Here is a 19,321-nt window from a genome sequence, read left to right as displayed (position 1 = left end):
ACGGAAAGGCACTGGAGCAACAAACCGCCCTTGCTGTCTCTGCCTGGCCGGTTCCCCTCTCTCCACTGGGATTCTCTGCCTCTAACCCTATTACAGGGCCTGAGTCACTGGCTTACTGGTGCTCTTCCATGCCGTCCCTAGGAGGGGTGTGTAACTTGAGTGGGTTGAGTCACTGTGGTGATCTTCCCGTCTGGGTTGGCGCCTCCCTCGGGTTCGTGCCGTGGGGGAGATCTTCGTGGGCTATACTCGAGCTTGTCTCAAGGTAGTAAGTTGGTGGTTGAAGATATCCCTCTAGTGGTGTGGGGGCAGTGCTTTGGCAAAGTGGGTGGGGTTATATCCTGCCTGGTTGGCCCTGTCCAGGGGTATAGTCGGACGGGCCACAGAGTCTCCCGACTCCTCCTGTGTCAGCCTCCAGTAATTATGCTGCGATAGTTTGTGTCGGGGGGCTAGGGTCAGTCTGTTATATCTGGAGTATTTCTCCTGTCTTATACGGTGTTCTGTGTGAATTTAAGTATGCTCCCTCTAATTCTCACTCTCTCTTCTCTCTGAGGACTTGAGCCCTAGGACCATGCCTCAGGATGACCTGGCCTGATGACTCCTTGCTGTCCCCAGTCCACCTGGTCGTGCTGCTGATCCAGTTTCAACGGTTCTGCCTGCGGCTATGGAACCCTGACCTGTTCACCGGACGTGCTACCTTGTCCCGGACCTGCTGTTTTCGACTTTCTCTCTCTACCGCACCTGCTGTCTCTAACTCTGAATAATCGGCTATGAAAAGCCAACTGACATTTACTCCTGAGGTGCTGACCTGTTGCACCCTCTACAACCACTGTGATGATTATTTTTTGACCCTGCTGGTCATCTATGAACATTTGAACATCTTGGCCATGTACTGTTATAATCTCCACCCGGCACAGCCAGAAGAGGACTGGCCACTCCTCAGAGCCTGGTTCCTCTCAAGGTTTCTTCCTAGGTTCCTGCCTTTATAGGGAGTTTTTCCTAGCCACCATGGTTCTACATCTGCATTGCTTGCTGTTTGGGGTTTTAGGCTGAGTTTCTATATAGCACTTTGTGACATCGGCTAATGTAAAACAGGCTTTACAAATAGATTTGATTTGACCTAAGACAACAACATAGCATGGTATCAACACATGAAAACACAACATAGTAGCAACACAACACGGCAGCAGCACAACATTGTGGCAGTACAAAACATGGTACAAACATTATTGGGCACAGACAACAGCACAAAGGCCAAGAAGGTAGAGACAACAATACATCACGCAAAGCAGCCACAACTGTCAATAAGAGTGTCCATGATTGAGTCTTTGAATGATTATATAAACGAGAATTTGGTAGAAAGGTGCATATAATTAATTCAGTACAACTCATTAGGATTCCAGCCAGCCCCATCCATTGACTGTAGTCAAAGATGTTCTAATCTGTGGCGGTTCCATTCTATCGTCGCTGTGCCGTGGAGTTTTTTTGCGTCAGCTGTATCCTAATTGCTGCATTCACAACAGCTAGAAAATGGGCACTCAGAAAACTCACGACTTTCAATGCGTTCACGACAACTGGGAAGTCGAGCTCCGCCTCCGAATGGGAAAATATAGTTTTCAACGGTCATTCAACTCGGAATTCGATGTCAGAAACTCGGAAATCTTTCTCGAGCTCTGACCTTCCGACCTGAAAATCATTGACGTCATGATTTGACCTCGTTTTTCCCGGGTTCCCAGTTGTCTTGAAAGCACCATTAATATGAACTTTATTGTTCCCAAGCAGGAAGACATTGCACCAACACAGGTCGACGTGTCAGGAAACACTCGGGAGAAGTAAATGGGCTAAAGAAGCAGTTGGGAGACCAGTCTGCGAAAAATAAGAGTTTTATATGTTCAGCGTGAATTTGATACATTCATATATAGTTATCATTGCTTTCCTGTGATGTTGACCAAATTTGAGACGAAGTCGGCCCGTGTGAAAGGTAACGTTACGTTAGCAGCCTGTTAGCTAGCTAACGATGTTGCCCATGCAAAATGTTGTCATTTTTTTAGTGGTAAATTGATAAGACTAAGTTATTGATACGATTAGCAATGTCATGTCACTTTTTTTTTTTTTTTAAATATCATTCATGACTTAACGTTAGTTGCTACCAAGGAAACGTATGCTATCTCAGCTAATGTTAACTAGCTAGCCAGCTAATGTTAGCAAGGTTTAGTTAACAAGTTAGCTAGCCAGTCAACACTTTCAGTTCATACCTCCGCTAGTTTTCAATTTCATTCATGTGATCTGCATGTGTATCATTGATGATGGTTTACTTGATGAAACTTTTGCCATTCATTGGTGTCTAACTTACTAATGTTAGTAAGCCAACATTCTGAAACCATTTCTATTCCATAGGGCTGAGTTTCCACCCTAAACGGCCCTGGATCCTTGCTAGTCTTCACAATGGAGTCATACAGTTGTGGGACTATCGGATGTGCACACTGATTGACAAGTTCGATGAGCATGATGGTAAGAATGTGTTTTTCACATTTTTTAACATGAAAATGTAATTGACTTTGATTATTGATGATGCTTGTGATTTTATTGTGAAGGACCTGTCAGGGGAATTGATTTCCACAAGCAACAGCCTCTGTTTGTGTCTGGAGGAGATGACTACAAAATCAAGGTTTAGACATTCATACACCCTCACATTCTCCCTTGTACATGTTTTAATTGCAGAGAATACATTCTAAAACGTACTTGAAAAATGTGATAATGATGTCACTGCACTATTTACTATATCTCCCTTTACCAGGTGTGGAACTACAAGCTGCGGCGTTGCCTCTTCACTCTTCTTGGACATCTGGACTACATCCGCACCACCTTCTTCCATCATGTGAGTCCTTATTTTTTCACTCTCAAAATGGCTAGCCTACATCCATTCTGTTGTCACTTACATGAAGACCCAACCTTTAAATGTCATGTTTATCCCATAGTTTCACGTTCTTGCATAGAATTCCATATAGGCCTAATAATGCATTCTGAAACTCATTCCTTTCCTTTCTCCAGGAGTATCCATGGATTTTGAGTGCCTCAGATGACCAGACCATCCGTATCTGGAACTGGCAGTCCAGGACCTGTGTCTGGTAAGTCAGTGCCTGAGCCAAGTGTTGGCACCTCACTGAAACACTTGTGTCTATTGTTTTTCTAATTGTAATTTCTGTGTTTCTGTCCTGCAGTGTACTGACAGGGCATAATCACTATGTGATGTGTGCTCAGTTCCACCCCTCTGAGGACCTAGTGGTGTCGGCCAGCCTGGACCAGACCGTGCGTGTGTGGGATATCTCCGGTGAGGGCGTGGGGATGGGACTCAGGGTTGTGGGTGGGCAGTGAGGTTTGGGGATGGGGCTGGGTGGTATGGAGTGGAAGGCGGAGACACGTCCTTAACCCCTCCTTCCTCTCCTCCTTGTAGAGAATTAATCTCTGGGCTTTTTGCAGAAACACCTCTCCTTAGTTGAGATGGACAGTTGACTAGAGTGAAAATTATAGTTTTAGAATAGGGAAAACTGATGAAGAGAGCCTAGTTATGAACAGAACTAAAGACCTTTCACTGAAGATTTGTAGAAGGGGTTAAAATGAGGTAAGAAAGGTAACACTAGATGATGTGAGAAATATGGAGAGCGAGAATATGGGAGAGGTGTTTCTGTGCTTCTGCATGTTTTAATATTTACTTTTCTTTGGTGTTTCTTGCCTGTCTTTGTCACTCTTCTCATTCACTGACCCATTTTAGGTCTCTAAGTGTCCTACCTCATTCTCAACACACACTACACGTAATCCTGTCGCCAGGCTGTTGGCCATCACAATTGCACCCTTCAAATACCCCAAGTAAACTGTATTAGCCATCAGCTCTGTGCTACCACTCACTACTAACTGCTCTCATTGATGAGAAGAACACATACCTCACAATCGTACTAATTAAGCAATAAGGCCCCAGGGGGTGTGGTATACAACCAATATACCACAGTAAAGGGTTCTTATGCGCAACGCGGAGTGCCTGAATACAGCCCTTAGCTGTGGTGTATTGGCCATATACCACAAACCCCAGAGGTGCCTTAATACTATTATAAACTGGTTACCAATGTAATTAGTGCAGTAAAAATAAATGTCTTGTCATATCTGTGGTATACGGTCTGGCTGACAGCCGTGGTATACTGTATCAATCAGCATTCAGGGCTCGAACCACCCAGTTTATAATAAGTAATAAACCTGCACGATATAATGCTCAATCTGTGCAGCGCACAATGTCTCCATGGCACAGTCAGTAATACTGTAAGTAGCCATAACATCCCTGCTTTGGATTACTTTGACTGGTAAATGATAAGCTTGTTGGTCAGGAAGCATGCACTCTTGGCGTGACAGAAACCTCACAGCAGCAGTAAGATGTTTTGTTTGTAGCAGTATCTAACCCAAGCATGGACTCAAACACTACTCACCCTCCTGACATTCAACGCCCCATCAGAGCACCTCTTTACAACCCCAACCACCACCTCCACCAGCCCATCCGTCAAATCCACCTCTTCCCACTTCCGCTTGTCACCTGTCCCCATGCTCCCCCAGGAAACATCCACACCTGCACATGGGTTCCTAGTGCAGTTCTCCTTCATGAATCCTCTTCTTGATCCTGTTGGGTTATCTGTTCACCACGTGATTTCTCTGGGCTGGAGACACTGACGCACACTGTTCTCTCTAGATTAAGTGTGTGTTCTGACTCGAGTCCTGGGTGTCATCTCTTTTGTGATTTGATTAATTTAGGGCTGTCCCCGACAGGAATAAGTCTTGGTTGACCGAAAGTTCTGTTCTTTCGACCAATTGTGGTATTTTTAAATATGTGTTTTTCCATATATAGACACCCTATGTGTTTTAATAAAATCAACTAAATATGCATTGAGCTTGTCTGATGCGTTAAGCTCACTGTTTGCTAAAATAACATTTTACATTTAAGTCATTTAGCAGACGCTCTTATCCAATAAGACACAAATGTCTCGACCATCCTCCTCCCGCTCATACTGGTTTTCGCAAATTCTGCTGTTACACTCCTGAAGTTGCTGGTAATAGGCAACATGAGGAGTCTGCAAACTTTTTCCTGTAGAATGCCAATTTATCTTACCATTTCTACCGATCTGTGTGCCAGTTATGGTTTTCATATGCACATTTGCAATATTCTGAGTAGATAGCCCGGCCATCACAGGCTAGCTATTTTGACACCCACCAAGTTTGGTACTCAACAAACTCAGATTTACTATAAGAAAAATTGGATTACCTTTGCTGTTCTTTGTCAGAATGCACTCCCAGGACTTCTACTTCAACAACAAATGTTGGTTTGGTTCCAAATAATCCATAGTTGTATCCAAATAGCGGCGTTTTGTTCGTGCGTTCAAGACACTATCCGAAGGGTGACGCGCCGGCGCATATCGTGACAAAAAAATTCAAAATATTCCATTACCGTACTTCGAAGCATGTCAAACGCTGTTTAAAATAAATTTTTATGCGATTTTTCGCGTAAAATAGCGATAATATTCAGACCGGGAGTCGTTGTTTTCGTTCAAAGACTGAAAATGTGAAATGGAACTCTTCACGCGCACACCCGTCTCATTGTTCTCAGATCGACCACTATCCAAATGCGCTACTGTTTTTCAGCCATGGACTGCAAAGTCATCATTCAACGTTCTGGCGCCTTGTGAGAGCCTTTGGGAGCCTTAGAAAGTGTCACGTTACAGCAGAGATCCTCTGTTTTCAATAAAGAGGCTAAAGAAGGCCAAGAAATGGTCAGAGAGGGCACTTCCTGTTTGGAATCTTCTCAGGTTTTGGCCTGCCATATGAGTTCTGTTATACACAGACACCATTCAAACAGTTTTAGAAACTTTAGGGTGTTTTCTATCCAAATCAAATAATTATATGCATATTCTAGTTTCTGGGCAGGAGTAATAAACAGATTAAATCGGGTACGTTTTTTATCCGGCCGTGAAAATACTGCCCCCTATCCATAACAGGTTAAACAGCATGATCATTACACAGGTGCAGCTTGTGCTGGGGACAATTAAAGGCCAAGTCCATATTATGGCAAGAACAGCTCAAATAAGCGAAGAGAAACAACAGTCCCTCATTACTTTTAAGACATACCACCCTGCATCCCACTGCTGGCTTGCTTCTGAAGCTAAGCAGGGTTGGTCCTGGTCAGTCCCTGGAAGTGGTGTTGGAGGGCCAGTAGGAGGCATGCTTCCTCTGGTCTGACTCTCTGAGGTCATTAAAGATCCCATTGCACTTATCGTAAGAGTAGGGGTGTTAACCCTGGTGTCCTGGCTAAATTCCCAATCTGTCCCTCATACCATCACGGCCACCACAATTGGCTCATTCATCCCCCTCCTATCCCCTGAAACTATTCCCCAGGTCGTTGCTGTAAATGAGAATGTGTTCAGTCAACTTACCTGGTAAAATAAAGGTAAAATAAACATGAAGGTCAGTCAATCCAGAAAATGTCAAGAACTTTGAAAGTTTCTTCAAATGGAATTCCAAAAACCATCTCGCACTATGATGAAACTGGCTCTCATGAGGACTGCCACAGGGAAGGAAGACCCAGAGGTAACTGCCTCAGAACAAGTTCATTAGATTTACCAGCCTCGGAAATTGCAACCCAAATAAATGCTTCAGAGTTCAAGTAACGCGACACAGCTCAACATCAACTGTTCAGAAGAGACTGCGGAATCAGGTCTTCATGGTTGAATTGCTACAAAGAAACCACTCATAAAGGACACCAATAATAAGAGACTTGCTAGGGCCAAGAAACACGAGCAATGGACGTTAGACCGGTGGAAATCTGTCCTTTGGTCTGATGAGGCCAAATTTTGGAATTTTGGTTCCAACCGCCGCGTCTTTGTGAGATGCAGAGTAGGTGAACGGATGCTCTCTGCATGTGTGGTTCCCACCTTGAAGCTTGGAGGTGGGGATGCTTTGCTGGTGACGCTGTGTATGATTTGTTTAGAATTCAAGGCACACTTAACCAGCATGGCTACCACAGCATTCTGCAGCAATACTCAGTCCCACTAAGCGCAAGCCACGTGGGATGATCATTTGTTTTTCAACAGGACATTGACCCAAAACACACCTCCAGGCTATGTAAGGGCTATTTGACCAAGGAGTGATGTTGTGCTGCATCAGATGACCTGGCCTCCACAATCACCCGACCTCAACCCTATTGAGATGGTTTGGGATGAGTTGGACCACAGAGTGAAGGAAAAGCAGCCAACAAGTGCTCAGCATATGTGGGAACTCCTTCAAGACTGTTGGAAAAGCATTTCAGGTGAAGTGGGTTGAGAGAATGCGAAGAGCGTGCAAAGCTGTGGCTACTTTGAAGAATCTCAAATATAAAATATCTGTTTTGTTTAACACTTTTGGTTACTACATGATTCCATGTGTTTTTTTATCGTTTGGATGTCTTCGCTATTATTCTACAATATAGTAAAATTTTAATAAAAACCCTTGAATGAGTATGTGCCAAACTTTTGACTGGTACTGTATTAATGGGGGAATTGACAGACAGTAGCAAACAATTCACACTATGAAGTTATGAAAAAATGTACGTGGCACCACAATGGCTTATTCGCGATGGATTAGTCTACCGCTCAATTTATTTAAAAAAAATTGGTCAACCAACAGCCAGTCGAATAATTTGGGTCAGCCCTAGATTAACTGTAATCCAATGACAGGAGAACTGTGATGCTCTTTGTGTTGTTGATTAATTAATCAACAATCAACTCTGACTGTTTGATGTGCTGAATATGGTGATAGTGTTCCTCCTGTACTCGAGTTAGGACCACACCGAGAACACTGGTTGTGTCCCTGCTCTTCAGCGTGTGTGTGTGTGTTCGGTAATTCAACAGCTACGTTTGTGTGTTTAGTATGATCAGAGATCTCTATCTTTGCCTCTTGTTGATGGTATCTATTTTAGAGTGTATTAACGTATCATGTTCTGTCTCCTTTCTCCCTGACCTGTATCTGGGTGCCCCTGTGTAACACATATATGGATTCCCCTTGTCCGTGGTGCTATGCATGTTGGTTCCAGGTCTGAGGAAGAAGAACCTCTCTCCCGGTGCCGTGGAAACTGATGTGCGAGGCATCTCTGGTGTCGATCTGTTCGGAGCATCCGATGCCGTTGTCAAACACGTGCTCGAGGTAAGAGTCTGTTTTGAGTCTCTCTGTAAGACATTGATGTCTATTGATGGTACTTTAGTTGTGCTTCAGAACTGCTATAGGCAAAGATCTATATAAGGAGAGTGTTGTGAGCACTGAGCAGATCACTGAAATGAATAGTAATGTTATTGGTAGGCCCAGGAGTTTGTGCTTACTAAGAAAAAGTCTGGGCCAGTTGTGAGCCATGTGAGTTTCCCTCTCTCCCTGCAGGGTCACGATCGTGGGGTCAACTGGGCCGCCTTCCATCCCACCATGCCCCTCATCGTCTCAGGGGCTGACGACCGGCAGGTCAAGATCTGGAGGATGAACGGTAAGTAGAATGGGTCATTCCATGAAATTAGTCCCTTTTGCGTCCCTTTGATATTTCAGGTAGGAATTGTGCACCAATATTGAATTTTAAAAGCCTGATATATTAAATTTAGTGCTCTTTACTATTGACCACATGGAAAATTCAAATCTTGCAATTCAATACATATTTCTTTTTTATATGAATAAAGACTCGCTAAACTGCCAAAATTCTGTATTTTGACATGTCCCTCTGTGCACCCTCTATGACATAGGAACATTTTAACCACTTAATTAAACCTCTTTGGGCTAGCATCCCACCTCGACAACATCCGGTGAAATTGCAGAGTGCGAAATACAAAAATCGTAATATTAAACATTCATGAAAATACAAGTGTCTTACATCGTTTTAAAAGCTTAACTTCTTGTTAATCCAACCGCCTTGTCAGATTTTAAAAAGGCTTTACAGCGAAAGCATACCATGCGATTATCTGAGGACAGCGCCCTGCATACACCAGCATTAAAAACATTTTTCAAACCAGCAGAGGCATCACAAAAATCAGAAATAGCGATAAAATAAATCACTTACCTTTGAAGATCTTCCTCCGTTTGCAATCCCAAGGGTCCCAGCTACACAACAAATGGTCGTTTTGATTGATAAAGTCCTTCTTTATATCCCAAAAGGTCAGTTTTAGTTGGCGCGTTTGATTCAGTAACCCACCGTTCCACTCGTTCAACATGCAGACAAAGGAATCCCAAAAGTTACCGGTAAACGTCGTCCAAACAAGTCATACAACGTTTCTAATCAATCCTCAGGTACCCTAATATGTAAATAAATGATCAAATTTAAGACGGAATGTAGTATGTTCAATACCGGAGATAAATAACGAAGTGCGTGCCCTCATTCACGTGCGGCACAAGACTAGAGTCCTAATGAGAGACACCTTGAAAAACTACAACTACTTGCTAATTTTTCAAAAAACAAGCCTGAAACCCTTTCTAGAGACTGTTGACATCTAGTGAAAGCCATAGGAACTGCAATCTGAGAGATATTTATTTGTATATCCTCATATACAAGTATTGAAATGGCCTGTGATCTCAAAAAACAAACATCTGGATGGATTTTCCTTGGGTTTTCACCTGCCGTATCAGTTCTGTTATACTCGCATACATTATTTTAACAGTTTTAGAAACTTCAGAGTTTTCTATCCAATGCTGCCAATTATATGCATATCCGAGCTTCTGGGCCTGCGTAACAGGCAGTTTACTTTGGGCACGTCATTCATCCGAATTTCCGAATACTGCCCCCAAGCCCTAAAGTTTTAACCCCAAAATGTTTTCACCATCATTAACACCGTATCCATCCACAGTTTTTATGTGAGTAAAGTCATACCGTATAAAAAAAAACGAATCACGTCAGCTGCGATGGAGACAGGAAGTTTATGTACAATATTTTTTTTTTATGCTGACAGAATTTGTTCGTTAGACATGGTGGGATCTTTTTGTGTCTGTAAAATGAATTATGCGAGAAATGGCGGTGGAAATATCGATAATAATCATCATACCAAAGAGAACTTGGAGTCACGATAATAAAGTGTGTGTGTGTGGTCCTCCCACTATGACTCGGGAAACCATTCAGTTCAGGCTTTGGTTCAGGAAACCATTCAGGCTTCAAATTAAATAAGTCATGGTGAAAGTGCACAGTAATGTTGACGCTCCTTTCCAAAAAATATCTTGGGTCTTATTCTGGTGACATGATGATCGATGTTTGACAAATATTCTCACGCTTATACATAATAATCTCATGTTGACTAGCCTACCCGCACCGTATCTGCGAGCTGTTGGCTAGTGCGCACGTGCGAAGGCTAGAGCAGTCATATTTGCGATTTAACGCAACAGTTGAAAATGCGATGGAAACATTGAACTTTAGAATTTTATTTGGTACATGAAAACTTGAACGGAAAAAAATAAGTTTTGTGTGCACCTCTTCATCACGCACCTATTTTTATTCGCATGAAGTCAGTTTGGTGAAAACACTACAACATTTCTTTATGCGGATTCTAGAATATTCGCATGAAACTGTCGCTAATTGGATGGAAACCTAGCTACTGTAAAGCCAGAGTTATTTTGTTGCTTTGACAGTCATTTCTGAACATTATTTATTTCATGGGATTCATTTTAAGGTAAAACGAGGTACAGGTTGTCTTTTTAAGGTCAACCCTGTTACATAACCTGAACTCTTGTTATAATAAGGTGAAACTATTCCTTTTTTAACAATAAAAAGAAACATTGAACATCTAATAGTCAAATCATACTGTAAAATCAGGTGAGCTGATTCTACTCTTTTTGGCCATTTTCTGTTTTGCGGTGGAAAACTTGAGTGGGTCGAGCATAACACGTCAACCCTGTTACCCATAGATGGGCTAGAAATGTTTTAACAATTTCTTTTTTTTTTTGTGACGCTTTCATTGAATTGTCCCTCGCTGTTGCACACAAGAAGCATCCATTCACCCTGTTACTTTATTTGGCACTTAATAGGCACTTGCTATCGTCATTTTTATTATTTAACCTCTTGAGATGGGAAGACATGTTTTTTATTAAGTTGAACATGTGCTCTTTATGACAGAAGGGTAGGGTTATTTATTTTTTACACTATCCAAAAGGGTACTCATTTCGTGGAACAACCCAGATAATGAATTGTCTTCACTATGTACGTTTATGAACTGCAGATAAAAAAAATAAAAATAAAGATACAGTGCTATTTAAAGAACATGCTTGGTTGCTGATTTTAAATGTAAAAAAAATAATTCTCCTTAAGATCCTAGCAATTTTTTTTACTTGATTGTCTTACTTTGTCCCCTTCCCCAGAGTCCAAGGCATGGGAACTGGACACCTGCAGGGGCCACTACAACAATGTGTCCTGTGCTGTCTTCCACCCCCGCCAGGAGCTCATCCTGTCCAACTCTGAGGACAAGAGTATCCGTGTGTGGGACATGTCCAAAAGGACCGGTGTCCAGACCTTCCGCAGGGACCACGACCGTTTCTGGGTGCTGGGGGCTCACCCCAACCTCAATCTATTTGCTGCTGGTAAGTGACTTACACATAATGATAACATTATGGTGCTTTTTAATGTGCTCAAAGTAGATTACATTGTAAGGCGGTTGGAGCTGATAGTCTTGAATCTTGACCCACCTCATATGCAGATAGACAATATTGCTGCACTTCATTTCACTGTCTTTCAGTGACCGTGTGTTGGAGGCATTTGTTAATTAGAAGTGGAGTGTGTAACCAGGCTGTTTGTCCTCCAGGTCATGACAGTGGTATGCTGGTGTTTAAGCTGGAGCGTGAGCGTCCGGCCTATGCTGTATACGGCAACATGCTCTACTATGTCAAGGACCGCTTCCTGCGCCAGCTCGACTTCAACAGCAGCAAGGACACCGCTGTCATGCAGCTGCGCAGGTGTGTGTGCATATGCATGCTCATATAATACTGCAAAGTCTTTATTGTCCTGAAACTGAGTTCTGAAGGATGAGTGACTGCTTGCCATTTTGTAAAAGAATGAAAGAGGTCAGCTGGTTTTGTCATTATGTGGAATCTAACCACGTTCTGTTTTTCTACTAGTGGGTCAAAGTTCCCAGTGTTCAGCATGTCTTACAACCCTGCAGAGAATGCTGTCCTGCTCTGCACTGTGAGTCTCGCTCTTAAAAAGAAGTGTATACACATAATAGGTTATACAGTATAGTCGTGGCCAAAAGTTTTGAATTACACCAATATTAATTTTCAAAGTCTGCTGCCTCAGTTTGTATGATGGACATTTGCATATACTCCAGAATGTTATGAAGAGTGATCAGATGAATTGCAATTAATTGCAAAGTCCCTCTTTGCCATGGAAATGAACTGAATCCCCAAAAAACATTTCCACTACATTTCAGCCCTGCCACAAAAGGACCAGCTGACATCATATCAGTGATTTTCTCGTTAACACAGGTGTGAGTGTTGACGAGGACAAGGCTGGAGATGACTCTGTCATGCTGATTGAGTTTGAATAACAGACTGGAAGCTTAAAAAGGAGGGTAGTGGAATCATTGTTCTTCCTCTGTCAATCATGTTTACCTGCAAGGAAACACGTGCCGTCATCATTGCGTTGCACAAAAAGGGCTTCACAGGCAAGGATATTGCTGCGAGTAAGATTGCACCTAAATCAACCATTTATTGGATGATCAAGAACATCAAGGAGAGCGGTTCAATTGTTGTGAAGAAGGCTTCAGGGCGCCCAAGAAAGTCCAGCAAGCGCTATGACCTTCTCCTAAAGTTGATTCAACTGCGGGATCAGGGCACCACCAGTACAGAGCTTGCTCAGGAATGGCATCAGGCAGGTGTGAGTGCATCTGCATGCACAATGAGGCGAAGACTTTTGGAGGATGGCCTGGTGTCAAGAAGGGCAGCAAAGAAGCCACTTCTCTCCAGGAAAAAACATCAGGGACAGACTGATATTCTGCAAAAGGTACAGGGATTGGACTGCTGAGGACTGGGGTAAAGTCATTTTCTCTGAATCCCCTTTCCGATTGTTTGGGGCATCCGGAAAAAAGCTTGTCCGGAGAAAACAAGGTGAGTGCTACCATCAGTCCTGTGTCATGCCAACAGTAAAGCATCCTGAGACCATTCATCTGTGGTGTTGCTTCTCAGCCAAGGGAGTGGGCTCACTCACAATTTTGCCTACGAACACAGCCATGAATAAAGAATGGTACCAACACATCCTCCAAGAGCAACTTCTCCCAACCATCCAGGAACAGTTTGGTGACGAACAATGCCTTTTCCAGCATGATGGCGCACCTTGCCACAAGGCAAAAGTGATAACTAAGTGGCTTGGGGAAGAAAACATAAATATTTTGGGTCTATGGCCAGGAAACTCCCCAGACCTTAATCCCATTGAGAACTTGTGGTCAATCCTCAAAAGGCGGGTAGACGACATAACCCCACAAATTCTGACAAACTCCAAGCATTGGTTATGCAAGAATGGGCTTCCATCAGTCAGGATGTGGCCTAGAAGTTAATTGACAGCATGCCAGGGCGGATTACAGAGGTCTTGAAAAAATACGGGTCAACACTGCAAATATTGACTCTTTGCATCAACTTCATGTAATTGTCAATAAAAGCCTTTGACACGTATGAAATGCTTGTAATTATACTTCAGTATTCCATAGTAACATCTGTCAAAAATATCTAAAGACACTGAAGCAGCAAACTTTGTGGAAATTAATATTTGTGTCATTCTCAAAACTTTTGTCCACGACCTGTACACACACACTCAATTTAGACACGGTTTCTTTAGTTGTTGAAAATGTAAGGCCGTGTCTCTTGCAGAGGGCAACCAACCTGGAGAACAGCACCTATGACCTGTATGCCATTCCCAAAGAGAGCGACTCTCAGAACCCAGATGGTAAAGCTGCACCCTCATTCTCTCGTATAGTGAGACAGCATCTGTGAAGTGTTAATGTCATTCCAGTTTCATATCCTGTTTTTTAGATTATGAAAACCCACTAAACCCATGTTCATTCTTTTTTCCCCCTCAGCTCCTGAGGGGAAGAGGTCCTCTGGTCTGACCGCAGTCTGGGTCGCAAGGAACAGGTTTGCTGTTCTGGACCGCATGCATTCTGTAAGTGTGTGTGCACATTATTAAATTGTATTTGTAATTTCTGGGCCAATGGCTGTAGTTATTCTAAATATGGGTATGGTACATTTGAGTGGTCAGAGGATGACTATAATAATGATGGTGAACCCTGCTCTCCCTCCAGCTGCTGATCAAGAACCTGAAGAATGAGATTGTGAAGAAGGTGCAGGTGCCCAGCTGTGAGGAGATCTTTTACGCCGGGACAGGCTCCCTGCTGCTGCGTGACGCAGATGGGGTCACCCTCTTCGACGTGCAGCAGAAGCGCTCGCTGGCCACCGTGAAGATCGCCAAGGTCAAGTATGTGGTGTGGAGTGCTGATACCAGCCACGTGGCCCTGCTGGCTAAACACGGTACGTACTGTACACACTCTAAACACACTCAGATCTATATCAGGATTACACTCTTATCTGTCCTCTACTTTCTCTACAGCTTGGCTGTCAAGGTTTTGGGCCCTCTTGCTGTTTTTAAACATCACGATTCACTCTCTATAGCTGTTGTCAACTATCCTATATTTACACCCTTTTTAGCTTTTCCCTCGCTCTCTAGTACCCCAGATTTACCTGCTATTAAATCTGTTGATAAAGCTCTGCTTTCCTCTGCAGCCATTATGATCTGCAACAGGAAGCTGGAGAGTCTGTGCAACATCCATGAGAACATCCGTGTGAAGAGTGGAGCCTGGGACGAGAGTGGTGTTTTCATTTACACCACATCTAACCACATCAAATACGCCCTCACCTCAGGGTAATGCACAAGACGCCACTAACGCACACTTTATTCAGAGTATATTCGAAGTACAGTATATTGATTCATTCCCTTCCTAGTCCTTTGTGAACATACTGGATTATGAAAGCTGTTTACTCCTTCAGTGATGCGTTTGAGAGACGAGAGGAGTTCCAACTTTTCTAATCACACTCTACTCTTGTCTGTAGTGATCATGGTATCATCCGGACTCTGGACCTGCCCATCTACGTGACCCGGGTCAGAGGCAACAGCGTCTACTGTCTTGACCGTGAGTGCAGGCCCCGTGTGCTGACCATCGACCCCACAGAGTACCGCTTCAAACTGGCCCTGGTCAACCGCAAATATGAAGAGGTGAGAACGATGCAATTCAGTGCTCCTATCTCTTAGAGTTAACATGGTCATCGCTTTTTCTTTTAGACTGACTTTGTGACCCCTGACCTTTGTCTCCTCCAGGTTCTGCACATGGTGCGTAACGCCAAGCTGGTTGGCCAGTCCATCATCTCCTACCTGCAGAAGAAGGGTTACCCTGAGGTAGCCCTGCACTTTGTCAAGGATGAGAAGACCCGCTTCAGTCTGGCTCTGGAGTGTGGCAACATTGAAGTGAGTTTGAGACCCCAGGTTTCATTGGGAATCTCTTGAGATCATCTGTGTGAAACACTGTGTGATGTAATTTTTCCTTTGTGTCTGTAGGTGGCGTTGGAGGCTGCCAAGGCTCTGGATGAGAGAGGCTGCTGGGAGCGGCTGGGCGAGGCTGCGCTGCTGCAGGGTCACCACCAGGTTGTGGAGATGTGCTACCAGAGGACCAAGAACTTCGACAAGCTCACCTTCCTCTACCTCATCACTGGTAACCTTGCCAAGCTCCGCAAGATGATGAAGATCGGTAAGAGATCATTTTTTTGTCTTTTGTTTGACTGATGGTGTGTTTCTGAGTTGTATGACTGACGTCTGTGTGGTGTTGCAGCTGAGATCAGGAAGGACATGAGTGGACACTACCAGGGTGCTCTGTATCTGGGGGACGTCAGCGAGAGAGTTCGCATCCTGAAGAACTGTGGCCAGAGTGAGTCCCCCTTAATTCACACGCACCTCAATCGCTCTCCCACTCCCTCGACATTTCTGACACAAGACTCTTGTTTCTGGTGCTTTTGGTCTAAATTGCTTGTCTGTAACTCTGATCTCTCTGTGGCTGTCTTCCAAATGTAGAGTCACTGGCATATCTGACTGCTGCTACCCACGGGATGGACGAAGAGGCAGAAGCCCTGAAAGAGACATTTGACCTGGAGAAGGAGACTGTCCCTGAGGTGGACCTCAATGCCCAGCTGCTGCAGCCACCACCTCCTATCAACCCCCTGGATACCAACTGGCCCCTGCTTACTGTGTCCAAGGGCTTCTTCGAGGGAGCCATTGCAGCCAAAGGTGAGTGAGTCCCCAGCCCTGACACTCCATGCACTGATTTGAGTTTAGATGTAATGTTGTAATGTGCCATGTCAGCATGGCGTGTATTGAGTTGAAAATGTTTTTACATGTATGTTGGAGTGGGAAGTGGTCAGAGTATTTGTTGCGTAGAGATGTTAAATGTGTTTTTGTGTGTGATTCAGGGAAGGCTGGTCAGATGGCTGCAGACATGGATGTTGATACCCCAGGAGGAGAGGGCTGGGGAGAGGACGCAGAGCTTCAGCTGGATGAGGGTGAGTCAGTCAGTCGAAGTAGAGACATCTGATGGACCCTGCCTGTTACCCCATCTCTTCCTATGTTCATCTCATTTCTCTGCTCTGTTTCCATCAGATGGCTTCATGGATGCCCAGGATGGATTAGGAGAGGAAGGAGGTGCAGCGAAGGAGGAAGGAGGAGGTTGGGAGGTGGAGGAAGATCTGGACCTTCCTCCAGAGCTGGTGAGATGATTATCTTCTTTGACATCAGTTCTGTCTTGACAATTTGGCTTAAGGAATGCAAATTGTAGCAGGAATGATGACATGTCAGTTTGAGAACGTTTATTTTCTCTACCACTAGGAGTTGTCAGCTGGCGCTGGAGGAGGGGCTGAAGATGGTTTCTTTGTCCCGCCCACTAAGGGCATGAGCCCCACCCAGCTGTGGTGCAACAACTCCCAGCTCCCTGTGGACCATGTTCTGGCTGGCTCATTTGAGACCGCCATGAGGGTAAGCTCACACACACACACACACACACACACACACACACTTTATACAGGTTTATACTTTGTACTAAAGTCTCTCTCTTCCTCTACTTTTCAGTTGCTCCATGACCAGGTTGGGGTGGTGCAGTTTGGGCCCTATAAGCAGCTGTTCATGCAGACTCTGTCCCGCGGGCGGACCTGCTACCTGGGCCTGCCTTCTCTACCCTGCCTGCGTGGTAACCCCCAGAGGAACTGGAAGGACTGTGGGACCAAGCAAGGGCTGCCTGCCGTGGGTCTTCGTCTTTCTGACCTCATCGCCCGCCTGCAGCAGTGCTACCAGCTCACCACTGCCGGCCGCTTCGAGGAGGCTGTTGAACGCTTCCGCGCCATCCTGCTGTCTGTGCCACTGCTGGTGGTCGACAACAAGCAGGAGATCGCAGAGGTATGCAGACTTGTTTTAGAGTGAAATGATTTCATTGTGGTCAATCTTATTTACTGCGGTTAATCAAGTGTGGGCCGGATGGTAGTTGGTGGTGGTTACCTGATGAGGTTACTGTCTCTCTTAGGCTCAGCAGCTGATCACAATCTGCAGAGAATACATTGTTGGCCTCACCATGGAAACAGAAAGGAAGAAGTTGCCTAAAGACACATTGGACCAGCAGAAGAGGCTGTGTGAGGTATTGTCATTGTTTCTCTACTTCCCATCTCACCCGTTAAGTCCCTAATCATAAGAGTTTACTACCCAGTAGTCTTTTAATTATTGTATTTGATTGTTATTTTCAGATGGCAGCTTACTTCACCCACTGCAGTCTCCAGCCAGTCCACATGGTCCTGGTCTTACGTACGGCACTAAATCTGTTCTTCAAACTGAAGAACTTCAAGACAGCTGCCAGTTTTGCCCGTCGCCTGCTTGAACTAGGACCCAAACCAGAGGTGGCACAGCAGGTAACAATCTAACTTGTTTGTCTGTATGTAAAATAGTTATTTCCATATTGTCACTTTTACCCTCTCTATCGCTGTCTTTTAGACACGTAAGATCTTGGCAGCATGCGAGAAGACACTGACAGATGCTCACCAGCTGAACTACGACCCCCACAATCCATTTGACCTGTGCGCTGCCTCCTACACGCCCCTATACCGTGGACGCCCCGTGGAGAAGTGCCCTCTGTCTGGGGCCTGCTACTGCCCCCCCTACAAAGGCCAGGTCTGCAGGGTCACACAGGTCAGTCAAGAGAACTTCTGTACTGTGTTATGTACACAAAGCCCCTCCTATTTAGAAGTGTCCTGCTTTTATGTAAATGTTGTATTAATTGCTTTGTCAGTCTTAAAACAGAGTTTAGACATCGCCTTCCCAGTGATATCTCTGACCCTTTAACCTTATTTCCAAGGTGACGGAGATCGGAAAAGATGTGATTGGTCTGCGTGTCAGCCCCCTGCAGTTCCGTTAGAGGACACGAAGAGAACCAGGGAAGAACGGCATTGATCAGAGAAACACATCCACACTTTATTCTATATATACAGTTTTTCTCACCAGGGTTGGAGAGAACAAAACATGCTTGATAGGATGACGTGATTTATTGGTGAGAGAATTCTTTATATTAAGCATTTACATTTTTCAGACTGTCTGCTTCACTTTTCCTGTAATGCTGTACTTGTGAGTGCCATGTAATCTCTGCTCCAATGATTGAGAATTGTGGTTTTATTAGAACCCTACTAGCCATCCCTGTTGGTCTCTTTCTGACTTGTATACACCATCAAATGTAAATCACTGCTTTGTGTAACTCGTTAAATAAAATTGTTGTGTGCACCATTCTTTAATTCCACATGTATCATTCTAGCTTGTTTTAAGTCCTAGTTTTCAAAGTTGACACCCCAAATATTTGACAGCTCTGGATCAAAGTCATGTCCTGCAAATGTTGCAAGTACAGCGCGAAAGGGCCAAGTTGGTACAAATAAAAGTTGTCCTTGATCTGAGATAAATGAAATGTTATTTTTTTCCCAGGGTACAGGTTTAATCATTAACTCTACTCATGTAGGAATAAATGCCATTGTAACATTTTGACAAACCATTTGCAGTTTGCTTTTGAACATGGAAGTTTGTTCTAAATTTCCTTCAGAACAAACTTCCTTTAGATTTTCTAAAGTGCCTGTCATATCTGAGATGTCAAAGATCAGGGAACTTTTAACATGTGTTTAGTGCCCATCTCCATGTACTTCCATTCAGGAGACGTGTGTCCTAGAGCAAAACAGAATGAAGGTTGTGAGCTAT

At 44.1% G+C, this 19,321-nt stretch overlaps 1 protein-coding gene across 2 annotated transcripts; it reads left to right on the top strand.

Moving 5' to 3' along the window:
- The first annotated feature begins 1,673 nt into the window (after positions 1-1,673).
- copa (coatomer protein complex, subunit alpha) lies at positions 1,674-18,864 on the top strand. 2 transcript variants are annotated; one of them, XM_014140665.2, is made up of 28 exons: positions 1,674-1,978; positions 2,395-2,508; positions 2,592-2,665; positions 2,795-2,875; positions 3,049-3,125; positions 3,219-3,328; positions 8,099-8,208; positions 8,437-8,536; positions 11,380-11,598; positions 11,820-11,970; positions 12,133-12,199; positions 13,876-13,951; positions 14,085-14,167; positions 14,307-14,532; positions 14,785-14,923; positions 15,112-15,274; positions 15,377-15,523; positions 15,614-15,803; positions 15,885-15,980; positions 16,124-16,336; positions 16,519-16,608; positions 16,706-16,812; positions 16,931-17,077; positions 17,171-17,494; positions 17,619-17,729; positions 17,836-17,997; positions 18,080-18,274; positions 18,441-18,864. In XM_014140665.2, exons 1-28 carry the CDS (start codon positions 1,939-1,941, stop codon positions 18,498-18,500), a joined length of 3,672 nt encoding a protein of 1,223 aa, XP_013996140.1. In that variant the 5' UTR covers positions 1,674-1,938; the 3' UTR covers positions 18,501-18,864.
- The last annotated feature ends 457 nt before the right edge of the window (positions 18,865-19,321 follow it).

The sequence above is a fragment of the Salmo salar genome, chromosome ssa14, assembly GCF_905237065.1.
Source record: "Salmo salar chromosome ssa14, Ssal_v3.1, whole genome shotgun sequence".
Lineage (NCBI taxonomy): Eukaryota > Metazoa > Chordata > Actinopteri > Salmoniformes > Salmonidae > Salmo > Salmo salar.
Note: the sequence above shows the minus strand (reverse complement) of the source record. Positions and strands in the feature narration are given on the sequence as shown.

What these genes read in the sequence shown, in the direction of transcription:
- copa (XM_014140665.2), top strand. Translation starts at nt 1,939, where the DNA reads ATGTTGACCAAATTTGAGACGAAGTCGGCCCGTGTGAAAG. An exon ending in GCACCACCTTCTTCCATCAT is followed by an intron (nt 2,876 to 3,048) that starts GTGAGTCCTTAT and finishes TCCTTTCTCCAG; the next exon opens with GAGTATCCATGGATTTTGAG. An exon ending in TGGACCTTCCTCCAGAGCTG is followed by an intron (nt 16,813 to 16,930) that starts GTGAGATGATTA and finishes CTCTACCACTAG; the next exon opens with GAGTTGTCAGCTGGCGCTGG.